Source organism: Acomys russatus, chromosome 27, assembly GCF_903995435.1.
Source record: "Acomys russatus chromosome 27, mAcoRus1.1, whole genome shotgun sequence".
NCBI classification, from domain to species: domain Eukaryota; kingdom Metazoa; phylum Chordata; class Mammalia; order Rodentia; family Muridae; genus Acomys; species Acomys russatus.
This window is the reverse complement of record NC_067163.1, coordinates 19,346,162-19,367,870: the sequence shown is the minus strand read 5'-3', so window position 1 is coordinate 19,367,870 and position 21,709 is coordinate 19,346,162. Positions and strand designations below refer to the sequence as shown.

At 42.2% G+C, this 21,709-nt stretch overlaps 1 protein-coding gene across 6 annotated transcripts in view; it reads left to right on the top strand.

The window, feature by feature from the left end:
• Unc5d (unc-5 netrin receptor D) overlaps positions 1–21,709 on the top strand; it is a 540,796-nt gene that overhangs the window by 453,283 nt on the left and 65,804 nt on the right. For 4 of the 6 annotated variants that reach the window (XM_051169515.1, XM_051169514.1, XM_051169512.1 and 1 more), the window contains 2 exons: positions 16,083–16,268; positions 20,136–20,513. In XM_051169515.1, coding sequence (XP_051025472.1) covers positions 16,083–16,268; positions 20,136–20,513 — 564 coding nt within the window. The remainder of the gene's footprint in view (positions 1–16,082; positions 16,269–20,135; positions 20,514–21,709) is intronic. The other 2 variants (XM_051169516.1, XM_051169513.1) reach the window with 1 other exon arrangement.

Below are 21,709 nucleotides of genomic sequence, written 5' to 3'. Positions count from 1 at the left end.
ATAAATCTTGGGAAACCAGTCTGCATCTAGTTTCTCTCATTTAATACAAGATGTGTGACTTTTGATCATTTAAATCTCCAACATTAGAATTCAAAGCTCTTAGAGTTAACAGCTTTCATTAGCTAACTTCTTTGAGAAAAGCCAAGACCTTAGAGGATACATGAAATATGTACCCAGGGGTGGGCATCAAGGAGACATTAGAGCAAAATCCAGACATTTTGTTTTTGTCCCACTATTAATTCTGTGGGCAGCCAGCAGTACAGAGAGGCCATCAGCTTGTCATCTGAGAATTCTGTAAAATAAAAAAACTTCCTCAGTGTCTCTATCAGCTGCCACCAGCTGCTTGTAAAGGCACCATTGGTACCAAGTTAGCCGACTTCTGTTTTCATGTATGCTTGCTTTGTAAGAGTGAGTTGGGAGGAACTCAATAGTTGTGTGTGTGTGTGTGTGTGTGTGTGTGTGTGTGTACACACTGGCATGAGAGCACATGTAGAAGGGAACAGAAACTTGTCTTTCAACGTGCAGCCCATGTCTGCATCCTGATTCTCACGGTGATAACTGAGATAAGTGTATGCTTGTCTTGCTTTTAGTCTCATGTGCATGGCATCCCCTGGTTTTGTGTAGACTATGACAAGATCATGGGTGTCTATGTGATAACCAACATGCGGATTATTTAGAAATGCATGTGTGTGTATGTGTTTTAAAGATTAATTTCATGCTTAGTTTGTGGTTTGTGAGTCTTGTGCCTTTCTAATTTGGTTACATCTGTACTTTCAGCCAGAAAGCCCACAGAAGCTGTTTTTCGTCTGTAGGGACTCCTGAATTCAGTTTTGCTTGGGGTTCTCGCTCCTAAGCACCATGCTTAATTGCTGGATACTGCAACAGAATCGCTTAAACTGTTTTAATTTGTGATTTCCCTAAAAATAAAACCGTACCAGAATCAATGTGATTGCAAAAGGCTCCCAGAGGGATCCAGTCAGGGTTCTGTGAGCTGCATGGTTAGAAGGGCATTACCCAAATTCAGGCCAGGCATTCAGTGAAGGTGGGGCTGAGTTTAGGACCACATGAATCACTGCTGATGCAAAATCAAAGTCAATTATGAAGATAATTGAGAAACAACCTGTTCCTATATATAGCAGTACACATCAGCTTCCACAAGTCCTGGTGGGTAGACTATAACACTCAGAAGGAGTGTTCAACACAGTTCTCCAGAACAGACAGGCAAAAGAGCTATCTTTGAGTTTCAGAGAAATACAAAAAGAAAGCAAAGTCTTAAGCTATGTGTTGGCAAATCATAATGACAAACTGGGGAAAATGTGTGCACTGCATAGCTCATGAAAGCACTTATTGTAAATGAGATAATTTAATCAATTACGTTTCCTAATGTACTAAACCGAATGTTTCATTTTCTGCTTCTGCACATCTTAAATTATCTTCAGGTGCTTTATGAGATTTAATCATAGTTAATAGAAACTTCATTACCATCAAATGTGCTTTCAATAAATGTTGTGTAACAATGTCAGGAGGTGCAGTAAAATATAGTAGGTTCTGAATGGCAAGCAGGGACCCCCAGAGTCAGACTGAGAAATGGTTGCATTCTGGCAATGAAAAATGGTTGCATTCTGACAATGAGACTCCTTGGAGGCTTGGAGAATGGGACTGGCTGACCAGCTGGAAGCTCCTGAGGGATCACTGGGTTGGTGATTGCACTGGAGGAGTTCTGTGCTCTGATCTCTCCAGCACCCTTCCACACCAGTTTTTCTCCCCCTATAGAAACGAGTGCTTGCAGGCTGGCAGAAATGGCTCAGTGGTTAAGAGTGCTAGCTACTCTTCCAGAGGACCTGGGTTCAGTTCCCAGCATGTATATGATGGCTCACAACCACCTCCAACTTCAGTTCTAGGACATCCAACGCCATCTTGTGGCCTCAGCGGGCACTGTATGCATATGGTGCACAGACATACATGCAGGCAAATACTCATCCATATAAAATAAAAATAAGTAAATATAGAGGAGGAGGTTGAAGAAATCAGTGTTTTCGTGAATGGAATTGATGGTTCCAGCTGCCTCAGAGACATCTTTGGTTGATCATCTCCAAATAATCTTAGTCCCAACTTCAAAATTCAATTCATCCTTCTCTGACCCTGTCTCTAGCCCATGCCTTCTCTCAGTTTTAGTAGACAGTTGACCATTAAGTCAGTGGTCTGGGCCAGAAACCTGGACACGGCTCTGTCTTCTTCACCTCCTGTTTCCTTCTCTGTCGAGCAAAGCACTCTTTCCTGTCTCTTCTGTGCTGAAACAAATCACTGGCTCATCTCTGTTTCTACTCAAGCACTTCCATCCATTCACTCAACACTTACTTATGAGTCCTTACCATGTGCTAAGATATGTTGTGCTGAGTGGAAAATCTGCCCTAAGCACAATACATTATAGGCTCCATAAAGACCGCAGTTTTAGTGAAGAGGAGTGGTATAAATAGAGATGGCAGAAAATGCACCAAGTACCTGGCAATGATGGAGCATGTTATGAAGAGAAATAAAGTAGGGTGAGGACCTTGGGCAAGTTTTTGAGGGAAGGCTGCTCTTTTGAATAAAGTATTCCGAGAAAGACTCTGTAATAAAGTTGCATTCCAGAAACGACCATGTAACCAAGGCAGCACAGGTCTGGGGTAGCTGGGCAGGGGGTGAACATTCAGGTCAGTGCACTGCCTAGAGGCGAAGAATCTGAGGTGAGAACTTGCTTGCGGGCTCCAGAGCAACATAAGAAGGCAAGGTGACACACGGCCAAGTTAGAAGAAGAGTAGTCGTGTTAGTTAAAACTCCATAAGTAAGGTGAGGAGGAGTCCGTTGCATTGTAGGTCATCTTAAAGAAATTGACCTTGACTTTGAAGGAAGAGGAAAGCCATGGAGAGGTATTCAGAGCAACATGACCTAATATTTCCAAAGATAAACCATAACTTCAGTGTCAGGTGTAAACCTATAGGGAACCAGAGCAGAAGCCAGGACATCCATTACAATGATCTATTACAACAGTAATCTGTTATTATGGCTTGCCTCTTAGAAGGATCTAGGTTCAAGATGATTGTGGCTCTGACTGGATGGAAAATAGCAGTATTTGGGGAGGGGGAGACATATTTTGAGTCCAAGGGTTTGATCATACATTGATATGAAAAATATTTTAGAGGCTATGCATAGGAAGGATGGAGTTGCCATCACTAATACTAGGAAAACATTATGTGTAATTTTGAAAGGAGAGCCCAGAGTTCATTTTGAAGGACCTATTAAGTGTCTAAATGGAGGGTTGAATAGGAAGCTAAGTACATGAGCCTGAAGAGCAAACAAATATCCTGGCTGGTGATACGCACTTGGGATTTGTGCCAAGATGCTATTTAAAGCCAGCAGGTAGGTTGAGGTCAGTGCTTAAAGAATACGGATAAAGAAAAGCTGAGGACCAGGGCTGGAAGGGTGGCAATACTTATGTGTCAAGGAGGTCAGAGGCACCTCAGAGAAGAAAAAACATAACCACAGTGGTAAGAAAAGATACAAAGGAAAAGAAAATAATCCCAGAGTCCTGGGCAGTATAATTACATAAAGTCATGTAGGTACTGATGACATGAAGGTAGAAGCAAATCTGTCTGAGGGACAAAGGGAACAAGTGAGAAGGAGGAGAAAGAGAGAAGTGGCCCGTGGGGGAGATATATTCAATGCATGTCATATATGTGCACAAAAATGACCTTATAAAACCCCAAATAATGAACATAAAAACGACAGGGCACTGGGCAACACAATCAAGCCCTCTTCCTAGCAGAGGTTTTCAGTTGTCTTCCTATACTTGATGTTGCCTTAAGTCAGTTTGGCTGAGCTTTTCAGAACCTACTTCTCAGCAGATCTTCTGTCTGTAAGCCTCTTCAGGAGCTCAGTAGGGTTCCCTGAGGCATAACAGCTTCTCTTGACCAGTTCAACCATGTGCTGTTTTGGCTTCCTGGCACACACCGCAGCTGTACCCTTCACCAAAGTAAAGCACGGAGGACCCACTGGTGTTTGGCCTTATCATTACCTTATATTTTTATCATTTATACCTACAAACTATCCCGCCACCTAACACTCAATGTGCTTAGTTGGTCTTTCCTTAGTTTTCAGCCTAAACATTACTTCTGTATGACTCACAATCCCCCCTGCCACAACGTCTGGGTTAGTTACCTCTATTATTCTCCCAGAATTTAACTATTCCCCCTTTTCTACTGTATTTTCATTACCTTAATGCTGTTCTGCATCCCCAGTAATATATCTGGTATTTAAATTTTGTTTGCTTTTGGGTTTTGTCATTGCTGTTTGTGTCCAACCCACCAAAGTGTTTTTTTAATTAAGATATATTTTTGGTATTAAATTATATTTTGATTTGTTCGCTGAAACTTTCATACAACTGTAGAATGTTCTTTTTTATATCTGTCCCAGTTAGTTCTGCCCATATGCTCGTGGGTATGGGCCCTCCACCGGGGCATGGCTAACCTACCAACAGCCACATCCTCAAAGAAGAATGGCTATCACTAAGTCAGCTGCCGTCAAATTTCAGTAGCTCATCTACCAAGTGTGGAGCCTCAGCGAGTCCTCCCCGATGCATGCTGGGATTTTGGCTGGTTTGATCTTAAGCAGGTCTTCTGCTGGTGAAGACAGCTGCTGTGAATCGATGTGTGCCAAGTCTGTCATATCCAGAAGTCAGCCTTTCAGAGCCCTCCTCTCCATCAGTTCTTACAGTTTTTTAGCCTCTCCTCTGCCATGTTGCTGAGCCTTAGATAGGCATGGAGATTGGTATATATTGTTCATCCACAGCTTGGCACACTGAACTGTTGTGAGTCTTCGTATCAATGGCAACCCACTCCCCTTTCCTCAGAAAAGTTTCCTTGATCATAGTTGAGAGCAAGACAAAGTAATGGTTACAAGCATTAATATTTAGAAAGCAGTTTGACAACATGATCATTTAGTAAAACAACAATAATAGGTTCTCTCTAAGGCCCTAACACCTTCCGTAAACATGTGCTTTTGATCAGCTTTATAATAGCAGACGTGAAATCCTCCCTGTGGTGTGGGCCTTTTATCCAATCCTAACCATTACGCCACTGTTGCACCAGCAGACCCATGTTGCCTGATAGGCAACAGTAGAATACAGGGTCCTGTACTAGGTAAGACCACTGATGTCGTTTTCCCCACAGGAACCTCTCCAGACCCTTCTGGAAATACGTAAATAAGCCATCAGAGAGAGAATTTCCTGCCCAATTGAAGCTAATTTCATTATGTCCTGCATCCAAAGAAAATGGTACCTTTAGCAATAGGGTTTTACCACATCCTTATAGTGGGCAACCAAGAGGAACAGCAATAATTTGTATTATTTTAGGTGTCCATGGGGTCTCCTTGACCAATAACAAGTAGGGAGGTATCCTGTGACTGGCACTGAGATTTTCTTTTAAAACCTATGTCTTCTGTGAGCAGAACGCTCATGTAGGGGACTTTTATTCAAACACACGCACACGCATACACATACACACACATGCACATGTTCATACAAATATAGCCATCGTGTTTTAATTATCTTACAAACTAGTGGACTTCCATAAGGCTTCTTCCTATAGCCTTAGTTTTGGCTAACCCACTTCTCAAATTTTGTTTTTTTGTTTTTTTGTTTTGTTTTGTTTTGTTTTGTTTTGAGACCTGGTTTCACTATTGTATATTGTAGGTCAAGCTAACTTGGAAGTCAGGAAGCCTTCCTCAGCTTCCTGGTTGCTAGAATTACAAATGAGTGCTAATGCCCAGTCCTGTTCATCATTTTAAACTGCATTTGCGATGTCATATTTTAGCGCGTGTTTGGGCTTACCAAGATTACTGTAAGATTGGCCCACACTTCACCCCCTAGATTTTTTTTTAATGTTGAAAACTGTTAGTAAAACCATTTAAAGGTAATAGGAATCAATTTTTTTTTTTTTTTTTTTTTTTGCTAGCAAGAAAAGCTAAAATCTGTTAGAGATACTAAATTTTTAGTTGGCATCTCACACATGCACCTAAGCTCACTTGAAGGTCTAGTCACATTATGAGTTCCCTATTAAAATTTGTTTATTTAAGTTCCCTTAAAAGTTGTTTCAAGCAATATATTGTATGTTACCATTCAATAATGCACAGTCAGCCGTTGATCCAGAAAAAAAGAATTACTTTAGGCCACTTGCTCCTTATTTGGGACCAGCAGTGAACTGTACAATCATCCCAAGTTGAGGAAGCGTTTGTTGAGTTATTCTCCTGAAGCTTCCTGTTAATTCTTTACTAAGTATTCTTTGCAAAGTGCAACATGAAGAATTTCACTTCCAAGTAACCAAATTTATTTATGCATGTAGTAGATATTTATGATAGACAAGTAGTCGTGGCTCAATGAAATATAAAGGAGAAATAAAAAAAAAAATGTGTTCTCCTTACAATGTCATACAAGAGGTAGGTTGAGTGATCTGAGAAGAAGGGAAGGAAGAAGTTTGAAGAACCACCACCCCTACTGTGCAGTGGGATATAGCCCACATATTTGCATCCTGAAATAATTTCTACCAGGTAATGGCCTGAATGCATACATAAGGCCTGGAAACTAGGATCGTCTGTTTTTTTTTTTTTTTAACTCAAGAAATCTTCATGCCATGTGTCTACCAGAGTACACTGGCTTGCAGAATTTACCATTAGGCACCTACTCAGAAGATGTAAGCTCAGTGCTTTCCCACATAGGCTGAGTACATGACCATCCTGCCTCCCAAATAGCACTTTCAGTTGGAAGTGTTGCCTTTGGCCCATTCATTCCTTTAAATCCTCAGCAGATTCCTACCCCCTTCAAAGCTAGCATGGGGCTACTAGTTTTGGTGCTATTCTCCCAGCTATGCTCTGAAACACTTCCTCCCTCATTTTTTCCCATCATTTTCTCCCATCCCATGCTGATTATTTTCAATTACATAAGTACAGCACTTTGCACAAATTACATGATTTGCTTTGTCCTTCTCAATCATTTTTCCTCCAAATCAATTCAGTACATATATGTGTGCAACATTTGTAATTTTCGTAGCATTTTCAATGTTTTTTTTTAACTATCTGATTTCTAGCCTTTTATAAGTGTATGCTTTTTCTTACTACCATTTTCAATGATTTCAATGGCTCTGTCCTTAATGAAAATAATGGAATTTTTGTTCATTAAAAGCCTCAGAACTGAGTAAAGGCACAGAGGACAGGTGATAGACCAGTGTGCTCCCTAGCATCAGCGTGGCACTGGAATACTCACTGTGAGTGTGAAGTCAGAATTACTCTTTCCCTGGTGTACTGAGCTCTATACAGTTGATGTGTTCACTGGTCAGAAGAAGAAAGAAAGTTGCTCAAAATCTAGTATTCACATTTCATTCTGCAGTCACTTTTACCTTGTCTCTCGCCCATTATTAAAAATATAATCATTTAGCAGTTCAAAACTAGGATTGAAAATGCAGGACTATTTACCTAAATTTGAATTTCAGATAAATACTTCATAAATAAATTTCAATGTAAATATATTAGACTTATTACATAGGAAACACTTATGCAAAATTGCTCATTACTGAACTGAAAATTTTAGATTTACATCTATATTTTTTGAGGCAGAATCTCAAAGCTATAGTCCTGGCTCGCCTAGAACTCACTATGTAGAGCAGGCTGTCCCTGAACTCAGAGAGATCCAGGGGGCGCTAGGATTAAAGACATGCACCATTACTCCCAGCTAGTTCTATATTCTCCTTCATTACATGTAACACCCATACTTAAGGGAGAACCTATCCACATGGGAAGAGACTCAGTACATAGAAGCCAGCACCTGGAAGGCCTGTGTGTGGCAATGTAAAAATAGTGGTTTCCGTTTTCATGTGACCAAAGACTAGGTCAGGGAAGGGTGTGCCCAGCAGAAGAGGTTGTGCGATGTGGACATTAGGAGAGTCATCTTGCATTGAAAATAGGTGGTAACAGACAGTATGGGATCATAAAGACATGTGGGAGAACGTGAGTAATTGAGAAAAGTGACCCCAAACAAGATAAAAGATTCTTGTATCTTATGCCTGGTCACTGGTGGTGTCAGTACCAGAAAAAAAGAAAATTAATGAGGGGGAAAAAAACCTGTTGGAGGAAATGAGATTGACAAATCCTTAAGTCAGATAACAAATGTGAGAGTACAGCCCACACTGCAGGTCATTGTGTCCAGCAAACAGGAAGAAGACATGGGCATGGGTCTTCAGAGAAGACTGACAAATGTTTGTCTGAGACTGGACAGGACCAGGTGGGGGCAGGGGGTAGTTGGCAACATCTGTATGTGAGTGATCAGCCAATCAGAGAAACTGAAAAGGTAAAAGGGGTCATAAATGGAACTTTATAGCTTGTTCTTAGAACTAGGAGAATACAGGTTCTTTGCTAAACAGGCAAGTGAGGAGCAGGTGAGAAAGGCAGGGCAATCAAGTTGAAGGGCTGGCACAGTCTGTACGCGGCCTAGGAGAACCTTGTCTCACTGCAGAGCTGTGGCAACACAGAGATCCTCCCTGCTAATGAAGTGACAGATGGGCTTCAAAGTGGACCGGGACTGTGGTTGGGTACAGACATGAAAGGGTTAGAGAAATGACATAAGGCAGAAGGGCATGGTTTCCGAAGTTATCACACAGCCTGCATCTCAGCCAGGCCAACATGATAGCGGAAGCCAAGTAAATTCTGATAAGGAGCTGTGGATTTGATACCTTTCCTTTTGAAAAACTAGGAAGTAGAGACAAGGATAGATCATATGGAGCCTTTAGGGTAAAGAGCAAGAAAGAAACATGAATGAAGGACACTCCTTTTCCTGAAAGGACTCAAGAGGTACTAGGCAGTGGTTACTTAAGGAGAAGTAACTAAAGGAAAGACATTTTTTTTTTCTTGCATAGTACTTTTGTACTCCTAAATTCTTTTCTTTTTAGTTTTGCACATGTGTTGTTTCCACTAAAAAACAATGAAAACAAACAAACAAACAAAGAGAGTGACTAGACATGGCTGCTCAGAATGGTCAATCACATTGTGAAGCATGCCTTAACAGAGAGCTTGAAGTACTACAAATAAAGGGTTAAGAGCTCAAGAGAGGGAAGAACAGAGGTGTGCCTCTGAGAAGCTGCTCAGTGTGAGCAGAGAGGATATCAGAGGAACTAGACTAGACCATAGGCAAGGGGCAAGACGCCCCTGTGGGGGAAGACCGGGGAAACGCAAGGCTAAAAGAATACACATAAGGCCATGTCCCTGTGGAGGCAGGAAGAGACCAAGTCAGAGCAAGCCTGACCCAGGGAACTGGGAAAGGGAAAACGGAAACGCATCCCTGAACAGAGATGCTTTGAGGTTTACAGGGGTTCCATGTAGGATGGCCTCTGTGTTCTCAACAAGCAGGACGATAGATGAGAAGTCTTAGAGAAAGGGAAAGACTACAGAATGGCTGCTACGATGATGATGCTATTAGGCCAGGAGACATATGTAACATGATGCTTGAGCTGCAAGAAAGGCCCCCCGGGGAGCTTGCACAACAAGCCAGTAGAGGTGTGACTTCTTCAAATCTAGCAGGGCGGGGTCGCTTGGGTACTGGTGTAGAAGAGAAGAGGTGTGAGGAATGAACACAGTAATCAGGGTTAACCATTAGGGACTGAAGGTAGCTGTATGCTCAGACCTGGCCTTTGCTCTGTTCTAAATATGAAGCCACAGGGAAGACACTAGTACCCTGAGCCCGTGTCACTGTGTGTAAAGTAGGAAGTAAAATCTCCACCTCAGATTTTTGTTTGAACACCAGCCAGAAATCATATCTGCAGCCTTTAGAGAGCTAAGGACTGTGTTGGCACTGGTTGCTGAGGTCTTTTGTCTAGAGCAGTGTTTCTCAATCTGTGGGTGGAAGACCCTTTAGGGGTGACACATCAGATACCCTGCATATCTGCTGTATACATTACAATTCATAACGGTAGCGAAATCACAGTTATGAAGTAGCAACAAAAATAATTTTATGGTTGAGGTCGGCACAACACGAGGAATTGTATTAAAGGGCCACAGCATTGAGAAGGTTGGGAGTCACTGGTCTTGAGTCAGGCGGGCAGTGTGATTAGGACAGAAGCCAGCAGGCGGAGGCCATGACCAAGAGCAGGATGCTGGAGACAGACCACATGGGACTGATGATCAGCGCTACCACTCAGTGATCACAAGGCTTTGGGGCAAGCAAGCCGTCATCTTCTTACCTTGATTTATACGCCTAAGCGAGGGCACCTGCACAATGTCGTTGGAGTTAGGAATAGGTATAAAATACTAGCATGGTGTCTGGTATACAGCTAGTACTGTTTTGCACCTCACTGTGCTGCCATTAACTATAATGAAAATCAGCAGCTACTATAACAAGAAGGAGTTTTTTCAAGATGGAAGACTTGAGAAGTGAAGACGTTGGTGGGAGGTTAAGGAGTCAGGAGCTGCCAAGGATTGCCAAGCATAACTGACATCGATTACCATGGCTGATCATAGCTGACCATTTAAAGCTATCTTCTCCTCAGTCACAGTCATAGGGGAGGGGAGTAAGGGGAAAATGGTTGGGGGGGGTGAGGAATGGGAGGATACAAGGGATGGGATAACAGTTGAGATGTAATAAGAATAAATTAATAAAATATATATATTTTTAAAAGCTATCTTCTGACAAGTAAAATGGAATTCTTATCACTTCTTGGTAACAGCAAGGATGAACAACAGTACAAGTAACTTGTGGAATATTCTAGTAGTTCTGTGTGCCAACAGCACTGGCGGCTGATGCTGCTTCCTGGGCTGCCAGGTGGTTGGCTCTCTGTGGGATTCTGGCTCAGCACTTGGCTCTTGTTTTGCTTTTCCCTGGCTTCTTCTTTGGAATATTTTTAAAATGTGGATTCCTTAGCAGTCCACTGCCTTTTACATTAGCAATTCAAGTTTGTTTGCCTTATTTTCTACACTGGAAATGGTGGTCATCGTAGGACACCCACTAGGAGAGGAAGCAGAGTATCTTGGTTAGAAAGGTTCTCACCGTGCTCCTATATTAAATCTTTGTAGCTCCAGTCCTGAGGTGAGTTGCCTGTCTGCTATATGTTGAATATGATGTGCATTCAATTTGTAGCATGTGCATTTTGTTAATGCTCCATCAGCGAGAAGAATTAATATGCCTTTCTTATTGGGGTCTTGGAACCATGGGGCAAATCAAGTAAACAGCTGTGGCTTGAGTCATATTGATTACTACAAATGACTAGATAGGGCTGTCATTCATAAAACTCTCAAAATTTTTAATATGAAGGGGCCTGGAAAGGTCAGTTAGTCATTTCCAGACAATTCTGCCTTAAAAACAAAACAAAATAAAACCTAAAATAAAATAATTGCAGACTGTTACAAAGTCCTGTTGGGTTTTAGTGACTTTCTGAAAGGAGATTTCATAATCTACCTCCAAAATAATAGAGTAGTTGTTTTTTTGTTTTTGTTTTTTTTTTTTAAACAACCCTCATTGTAGGAAAGGTCATTTTAATATCCAACCAGATACTTGATTGCTTTAATAAAAAGCCATGTCTTCTCTTTCTATCCCTGTTAGCTATGGCAGAAGACTTAGTGCACTTGCTCCCTCACAAATGGACAGGTGCTGAGTACCTACTCTGGGCCTAGTCGCTTCTTGGAACAACCCTCCTTATGCATCCCATCCCCAGGAAGTAAACACTGACCCTTCCTTCCCAAGGCCATACTTCCCACTCCTACTTTCTCTTTGGACATTCCTCTGTGAGCGCTTTTCACTGCATAGCTACACCCCACCATGCTTTCTTTATAACTTGAATACAGCATATTTCTCAGTCAGGTATTTTGGTTGGGTTTTTTTTTGTTTGTTTGTTTGTTTGTTTTTTTTTGGTTTTTTTTGCTTTGTCTATAGGTATAGATTATACATAACATTTCCTCCCTCGATATGCTGGAACCCACCACATTCTATCTAAAGCTTTTGTAAGGTTTAGTAAAATGAAGATAGGGATGAAAAGAACAGGAAGAACAGCGGTAATACAACAGTATGCAAATACAATAGTTGCTTATGCCTTAGGAAGGTATGGAGGCATGCTGTGGCCACAAAGGCGGAGTAGCCCTGCTGAAGGCAACGATTTCATCCAGAATCCCTTTGAGCCCACAAATCAAGAGTTCTGTGTCTGTGAGAAGACTGCGTGTTATAAACACACAGGTGCAAATGGAAATGGAAGGAAAGTTTCTTGAAGCAGAGATTCAAAAATCACCCCAAAACTTTGTTTTACTTAATACTGTGCTTCTTCAGTTTGATGCCCAGCAAGCAAGCAAGCAGGCAATATGCAGTCCTGCACAAGGATTAGCAAGGTTCTGTGGGAAAGTATAGAAGCAACACTGCTTGTGAGGGGTTTAAAGCAGTTAGGAAGAACTACCCAACTTTCATTCAGATAATTACCAATAAAAAGTACAGTCCAAATGCATTTTGGGAACCATAAGCTTTATAAGTTCTAAACCTCATAGGTAGACACACTTAGTCGTACCACCCAAAACAGAGTCCACCCACAAAGAGGGACCTTGGATTGTCTGTCACTTGGTAGGTGGGTAAGTGAAGATTGACAGATACTGACGGAGGCCTCAATATTATACTGACCACTAGACAGGGCCTTTTGCTAACACACTCACCTCACAAATCAGTCAGTACAGTTGAATGTTGGGTGGAAATGCAGTGATGGGCCAGGAGCAAAGGCACAGGCAGGTACAGGGCCTAGAAAGTGATTTGCTATGCTATGCTATGCAATCATGCATTTCAGCAGCTCCCCTCAAAGGAATGGCCACTTGTCCCTAGCCAAGCCAGTGCCCTCTGCATGAGTGTGCCTTCCACTGCATATAATTGCATGTGGTGATTCTTCATTGCCCTGTGGGAATGTAGTTGTAACAACACACACACACACACACACACACACACACACACACACACACACACACACACACACACACACACACCCTGTTCCTTCTACTAGGAAGCCAGCATAGAAAACATGGAACTAAACCCTTGGTCCTTGCAAGTTTGGTCTGGAACACAAAAGGAGAACCTCTATTAGCTACCCAGAAGTCTATAAGGAAAGCCACTTTATGCTCTTGGAAATATTAGAAAGCAGTTGGCAGAGGAGGGAAAATAATCATAGCACAAGCAGGTAGATAAAGAAGAGAAGACATCAATGAAGAGAAAGAAGAAGAAGAAAGTACAAAAGTTCAACTTGGAAAGAACTTGAGCTGTGGGCAAAGATGTTAAGTTAAGACACTTGAGGTATAAAATATGGCTTTGAATAGTTGTATATGATATCAAGGCTGAATCTGAAATACCAGGCTTCTATCGCTGTCGGGCTTTGGGACAATAACTGACTAAGGATGAATATTGTCTGAACTCCATGCAAACGCAAGGCAAAGTTGGCCCTCAACGAAATAGTTTTGGAACTGGTGGAATTACTACATCCTGAACTTTGAGACTCCCAGATTATTCTTGTAAAATAAGTGTGACCATACTATAATTATTCCTCCCCAGAAGCTGCTAGCTTTACCACAGGGGCCAGGGCTCACCCACACTAGCCAATGTCACTCTAGTCAGCGTCTTTGCTAATTTATTCTTTATTTTTTTACTGTGTCTACATGTGTGTCTTTGTGTTAGTTTGTACAGTGTGCAGATGCCCCTGGGGCAAAAAGAGGGTACCAGATGCCCCAGAACTGGAGTTACAGGTAGTTGTGAACTGCCCTTAGGGGTGCTGGGGAACAAACTCAGGTCCTCGGCAAGAGCATTCTTACCCACTGAGCCTTCTCTCTGCTCCTTCCACTCACTTCAAATATTTTTCCATTTAATATTTCATTCTATTAACTTAAGTCAGATGATTCTGCATGTTTTCCTGGTAAAGGAAATATGGCGAGCCATACCTAACATTAACCTAAAGGGAAAGGGTCTGCAATGATGCTGATGATTCTGGTTACTTGACTATCAAGGACCAGACTGGGAATCTGGGCGGGGAGGGTAGCTTTCCCTTGCCTGGCTGTGTTGTCTCACTGTGCTAATGTCCAGTGAATTTTGTTTTGAGTTCAGGCATTTTACCCTGGTCACCCCAGCCCACATCCCGCCACCCCTTGTTCCTGCCCTTCAGGTTTCTTGAGGTTCTAAGAATGTGTTTGTCTCTGCTTCACAAAGGCCGGCAGAGGAGCAGCTGCAGTCAGTACAGTGCCTGGCTGCTTCTCTGCACGGGCCAGCAGCGTTCCTTTGCTAAGAAGGTGTGTGCTCCCCAGAAGCACCTTTCCAATGGAGGTGTCATCACTCCGCAATTCTCAAGGAAGGAAAAGAGCTGACTGCTCTCAATCCAAAGGCGGCTCACTGTGCCTGGTGTCCTGGTGCGATGGGCCTGCTGTGCTCAGTGTGCTCTCTGCCCTCAGTATCCTTCTTCCCTGCAAGGAAACACAGGGATGGGAGCATAAGCAGGTCGGTGAACATCTCCTCATTCCTCCAGAAGACGTGCAGGCATGGAGAATCTGCAGTGGAGATGCGGGTCCTTGTGCCCACCATCTGGGTGGGGAGAGCAGAAGGTCTGCCAGCCCCCAATGGACCATCCTGGAGTTAGAACTAAGCTGCACATCGTACCCTTTCACATGGCACATCTTTAGGGTACTCTGCTTATTGAACGTGTCTGCGGAACTTCTAACCTTTCAGCTCTGACTCCTTCGGATAGCTGCCCTCCTCTTTGCCCATTGTTTTTATGTGTTTCCAGCACTGTTGCTGATTTGGTTCGGCTTGATCTCCTAATTCACTCTTTAGTAAACACCTTATTTTATGGTGTTTGTTTTTTAACTTTGTTGAAGATAAATTCACCCTATACTTGCGTGGCTCCCTTTACCCATTCGATCAATGCAATTTTAGGGTATGGGAAATGCATAGTAACTGTTATGCAATTACAAGGTAAATATATGGTATGTTTCTTTTATCCCCTCAGCCTAGTCCTGGGTGACAGAGCAATTATTTTGGACCCATTACATGTGCCTGCCACATAATCTGTTGGGAAATTAATTATGTACTTAGTTCTTGCCACCTTCCTTTCCCACACACGTTGAGATGATACCTCTTTTAGAATTACTGTGTTTCAAATGATTCCCCTGTGTTGAGCTATAAGGGTCGTTATCAATCCGCTTCTGGGATGAGCCACGCCCACTATGTTTCTGGACAAGAATGTGAGTTCAGTTGCAGCATATCCTGGGGGCTGGGGAAGCATCCACATCCTAAAATTAAACTAACATTTTTATTTTTGCTTTGCCCATGCATTCAATAGGATGGAGTAGGAGAGGTATGGGAGAAACAGCATGTGCCCTCTGAGACAACAGTCCCCTAACAATAAAGTGTTAGAGTCTAGCACTGACTTGGTATCAGAAAACAATTACCATGGACCCAAGAGCCCTTGGCAACCAAGATATTCATGTTTCACATAAAAATTGCTGTCAAGATAATTGTGTATGCTAAGCCAACGTTATTACTATGCTCTGACTCTGAATATTTTTATCTTTTCTCTTTTAACTCATAAACCATATTAGCGTCTTATCCTAGACAGCGTTGTGCATATGCATGTGCCCTGAGCCCCACATGAACAGAGAACCCACCCCTTTCTTTGCCATTTGTGTGAATCTGTTTTCCCTCAAATAAAGATAAAATATGAAAATGCTTTTTAGGTAACTAAGACTTCTTCAAATAAGTTAAGGTGCTGTTTATTCTTACTAGAGAAAATGTTATGTTCTTTGCAAAATTGGTCCTCTGAAAGCCTATTATATGGTAAGCTACCTTAATGCAGTTATATTTGCCTAGCCTTGCTTTGATTTATACAAGGAATTTTAGAAACATGACTATTGTGTGAATGAGAGTCTAACTTGTAGATGGTTTCCTGTGCGGATTCCTCTGAGCAGTATGCTCCAGACTCTAACAGCATATCATGTCATGTCCTGGGGTGGGTCTATGCCTTGAGCCCATGTTAGCCATTTAGGACTTGTCTTGTGTCTTTCAGGCATTGAGAATGCCAGCGACATTGCTTTGTACTCGGGCTTGGGTGCAGCTGTCGTAGCCGTTGCTGTTCTGGTCATTGGTGTCACCCTCTACAGACGGAGCCACAGTGACTACGGTGTGGACGTCATTGACTCTTCTGCATTGACAGGTGGCTTCCAGACCTTCAACTTCAAAACAGTTCGTCAAGGTCAGCGGCATAGGTCCCCAACACCTCATCCTCAGAACCATTGGCTGCACTCACAAAGGTGTCCCTATGTTCTTGACCCTATGTGAAAGTAGCTCATGGTACTGGGAGCCGCTACCAAATTGTTTCCATTCATTAACACATTAAATTTGATTTAAAAAAAATCATCTTTATCCTCAGCAACTGTGAGGATGCATGGGTATCAATTCATTATTGGCAACATTTCAGGGAAGTTGTTCACCCTTTGACATACAGCCTTTGACTCACTGTTGCTCAAGTTATCCAACTTTATCTTTGAAGAAACCTGATTTTAGTTTATATGTTTAATTTTATTGACTAAAATACTGAATCCTAAAGGCTGAGGACACAGCCCTAGGCCACAACTTTGCATATACCTTTATTACATTGTTTTTTTTTTTTTAATTTCTTCAATTTCAAATGAGTAAACAGGGTTTAGAAGATATCTGAGAGGTCAGTTAGATTGGGACAAAATAAAATTCCAGCCTAAATTGCTTTCTGACCAATCTTTTGTTGTGGGGGAAGAAACATTTTTCATGTCAATGCACACAGCAATGCTCTTTTTTTAAAAAATAAAAACAGAGAGTCATTTAGTTTTCTATCATGAACCAGACCTATTCCTGATTACAAGGTGGGGATAAGACACACTTGGTTTTAATTTTAGGCAAAAAAGAAACTGTCTCTCTTCTAAACAAGAAGCTTTCTGCCTTGACACTCATTATCCACATTGACCCCTTTATTTCTCTTCATTGTATGAGTGTCACCTCCTGTAAGGGTTGAGCAGTTTCTGTGCTCAGCATCTATCGGGTAGACAGGCTGCTGAAGTAGAAACCCACACCTGCTAGAACAAGCACCTGAGACATGACTAGGAGAAACAGGCTTCTCCCCTTGGCTTTTATTTTTGGGCATCTCAGTGTTAAGCTTTTGTTCGCCTGCTTTAACGTCTATTATAATAGAGTACAAAACTGCCATGAAGCAAAACAGTTTTTCTGAGTCACCGTTTCACAACTATAAAATAGGAACACTAACATCCTCCTCAAAGTGTTCTTGTGAAAATGAATTTGCCTAGAATAACACGGGGAAGCCCTTGGCATTTGGGAAGAGCTCACATTCCGATTATAGCTCGAGATGCTCACGTGTCCTCTGGCCATGGGATGGCAGTGTGCTGTGTGGAGCAGCAAAGCCTCAGATGGGAGAGGTCGGCTGTTGCCTGGCCTAAACAAGTTTGGGGAACAGTGATTTACATACTCGTGAAGGAGTGTCCCAGAACATCAATGTATTATAAATCTCTAAAAGAGTAGCCTTATCCCATCACCTGACCATTCTAGTCTTGGCTAAGAATCTCATAAATCTCATGAGAGAAGACAAAAACTCTTTCGTTTCCTTCTTGCTCTCCCCATATCCAATGACAATGAACCTCATTTTTATAGACTGATGCTGACCTCCACTGTCCTCAGGAGCAACATGTCCTTCATGAGCAACATGTCCAGGACCCCAGGCAGGGGCACAACAAGAATGTGATGCAGAATATTCCCCTAGTTTTCTTTCTGCGGTGAAATTGTAACTAAGTACCCCAAAGAAAAGGAATTCAAAGGAAAGGTGGATTATTTTGGTTTACATTTGCAGATGACCATCCATGATTACTGGGATGTCAGAGTCAGAATTTAAAGTTGCTAGTCACATCCACAGTCTAGCAGAGAAGAAAGAATGCTTGTGTTCTTACTTGCTCTCACCCCACTTTCTCTACTCTTACACAGTTCCAAGACCCAAACCCAGGGGATGACGATGCTATAGTGAGCAGGTTCTTCCAAATCAATTAACATAACCAAGACAGCTCATATACAGACACACCCACAGGCCAATCTGATCTTGATAATCCCTCATTGAGACTCTTTTCAGGTGATTTAGTATTGTGCCACATTGACAGTTAAATTAACAACCATCACAAGTATCGTGGGCATGGTAGAAACTTGCTCAGCAACTGTAAAGCTGTGGGTTCAATGCCTACTGCTGCAAAGTAGATAGATAAGAAGATAGAGGAGAGGCATACAGAAAGAATACCATGCTTAGGATAAATGAGGAAAATGGGTTTCTAAAAGAGAAGTAAAGGTAATCAGACATAGAGGGAGGATAATTAGCCATAATTAGTCTTCAATGAAGTAGGCAGCCAACATTTTCAACTGTAGATTTGTGCATTTGAGTGAGTGAGTATGTGTGTGTGTGTGTGTTCTCTGTTTTTCCTGTCTCTGTTTCTCTCTTTATTCCTCCCTCCCTCCTCTCTCTCTCTCTCTCTCTCTCTCTCTCTCTCTCTCTCTCTCTCTCTCTCGTAGATACTTCTTTAACCAGGTATTCTCCATATCTATGCTGTCAACGTTTCAGAAATAATTCTCCCCATAAGCTAAGCAAGTCTTTTAAAAGTATCAAAAAATTGAACTTCAAAAGGTGGGGTTTTGTGATCAAATAGCCAGGAGATTTGGGGATATGAGTTTTGAAGTCTCCATGGAAACAGTTGTTTCAAGCCCTTTTCAAATGTGTTGTCTTCTTCAGTCCCACTTTTTCCTTGGGAAGAACACAGACATGAGTAAGGTCATCATCTATTGAACTCAGCGTGGTTCTGTTAAAATAGATTGCTTGATGTAGCTGCATCTCAGCACAACAGCCCTGAGATGGAAAAGGAGGCATCATCAAAGGGCCATTAGAGTTGATTTGTCTCATGTTTGTTTGTTTTCTCTGCACTTCTTAGAATAGCACATCCCAACAAAGGGTGGGAAAAGGCAAGGTGAAAGATACCTTCTCGGCACAGTTACAATCTAGGAAAATAGAAAAACAATAGAGACTAATCCAATACAGCCTAGAATTGAAACATTTTCAAAAATACCATATTTGAAACATTTTTTTCCTCAGGTCCCAAAGGGAAATTGTTTAATATGATTTGGGTTTCAATTTGAGCTGTTGTATTGACGAACTGATAGGGCTGGGAGGCTGGGGAGGGAGGGTTATTCTGTTATTTACTAATGAATGGGATTACTTCATCACAAGAAAATACCACAGCCTTTTTAAAATCTGTCTTGGGGAAAAAAATGGTGAACCCAACAGATGACTGAAGCACGACCTCAATTTCTCCTGGCTTTATGAAGATTGTTTTGTTCCCTTGTTTTAAGCCAGAAAGGCTACCTTTCTGAGATGCTCCCCACGTACAAGCCAAGCTACTGTCTACTTCCGCGTTCTTCCTCTCACAAAGTGACATATGCGATGTTCAAGGACATTAGCTTCTCAGACATAGATTCACAAAGTCCCCTGAACTATTTGCTCCAAAGAACATTTGCTCCTCCAGCTCCTAGAGCTGCTCAGAATTCCACAAGGAATTTTCCACAACCTTCATGGGCTCTTGTAAGCAGCGCTAAGAGTCACTACACTGTGGCGTCTCCTGCTATTTAAAAAGAACAGATGTTATTTTGCTCCAGACCGGATTGCAAAACATCTCTCTGGTTTCTTTTCTTTTCTTTTTCTTTTTTCCTTTTTTTAACCTTTTCTTTGCCAGTTAAAATAATCAAAAACTACTGCCTGAGGCAGCTGCCCTAATGCAGTGTCAGGAACTCTTGCCTTGAAAAGGAGTCAGGCATGTAAAGAGCTCTGGATAGACATAGCATTTGGAGAATGACCTGGAAGGCCAGAGGTCCCCATTCCCACACACTGGCATGGCCCCATCCATGTTAGTTGGGAGAGCTAATGCCAGTCAGGACCCGCTGATGCCCATGTAGGGTGATTTCCTCTTAATAGAGGCAACTTCAGAAAGAGCAATTGAGCTGTCCTTTAGTGTCTCGAGTGACAGATCAATTTTTTTCCTACCAGGAAATTCTCTGCTCCTGAATCCTGCCATGCAGCCAGACCTGACAGTGAGCCGGACATACAGTGGGCCCATCTGTCTGCAGGATCCACTGGACAAGGAGCTAATGACAGAATCCTCACTCTTCAACCCTCTCTCTGACATCAAAGTCAAAGTTCAGAGTTCATTCATGGTCTCCCTGGGAGTGCCTGAGAGAGCTGAATACCACGGCAAGAATCACTCGGGGACTTTCCCCCATGGCAACAACCGTGGCTTTAGCACAATGCATCCCAGAAACAAACCGCCGTACATCCAAAACCTGTCATCACTGCCCACGAGGACAGAGCTGAGGACAACTGGTGTCTTTGGCCATTTAGGGGGCCGCTTAGTAATGCCAAATACAGGTGGGTGGTAAGTGTGTGTTTGCATATTTTCCCTTGTTTGTGTAAATACTTTTATAAGTATGAAATGATCCTGTTTCATTTTTCAAGAGCACAGCAAAGGCCGGGGGCTGCACTTGGCTCCTTAAAATTCAAACATTAGTTCCAGGACTATGCCGTATACACAACTAATCTCGAAGTGTGTGTTTTCCTCTTTTATGTTTTAAGAGAGGAGATTTTTTTTTCTGGATATTTGAGATCTCTGGTATAGATCCATTTCAAAATGGTGTTCTAGCGGGAGCTTGATATTCAGGGTTGCTGCCTGAGATGGGAGTAGAGAGAAATGACTCAAAGCCAGGGCAGCTGGATAGTGTGATGAGTCACGTGGTGGGTAGGTGGACATGCGTGCTTTTACACAGAAATAAGAGCATCAAGTGCGTGCTCAAAGAGTGGAGATGGCCAGATGTTTATCTCATGGAACGAAGTGTGTGAGAGGTTCGGTCTCACACTGTGACCCCAGCTACCTTACCGGTCCGGTGGCTTAGACTTGCAACTGAGTTCTCTCTTAGCTTGATAGATGTTATCTCATTCTGTCCCAGGTTAGTTGTGTCTCCTAACACACAGTTTCAAAATATACCTTATTTCTGAAAAAAAAAAAATTAGCCTCATCTGTAGCCCTAATAATTATGATGTCCCCCAATCTTCCTTGTCAGGCTTGTAGGGCACACTAGACTTTTGTTTCCAATACGTTTGAGCATCCCATCTGAGTATCAGTATATGATGTCACTCTAACTTGTGGCTCCAGGGCATAACTGACCAACAGGAAACTTCTTGTGGAAGGAAGTAGCCAGCCATATTTTATCCTATGTATTGTTAAAGAAAAGCAGAACATGCACACCTTGTCCTACCAAAGACTAGGATGTGACATCAAAATCATATGAAGCCACCTAGTCAACATGACTTTATCTTAGCTCCCCACCCATATTCTCATCTTCATTTATTAGCGAATATGTGTGCAGGGTATTTACGTGCCTATGTTTACATATATTGAGCAAGTGCCAAGACCAAATCACTCATTGCCCTTTGTCCACTTAATTTTCATCAAAGAAAACACGGAAATGAAAACCAGGCTGAACAAGAGATGTTTCTCCTATGAGCATATACAGGGAGAAGAGGTCCCCCTCAGTCACAGTCTTAGGGGAGGGGAGTAAGGGGAAAAT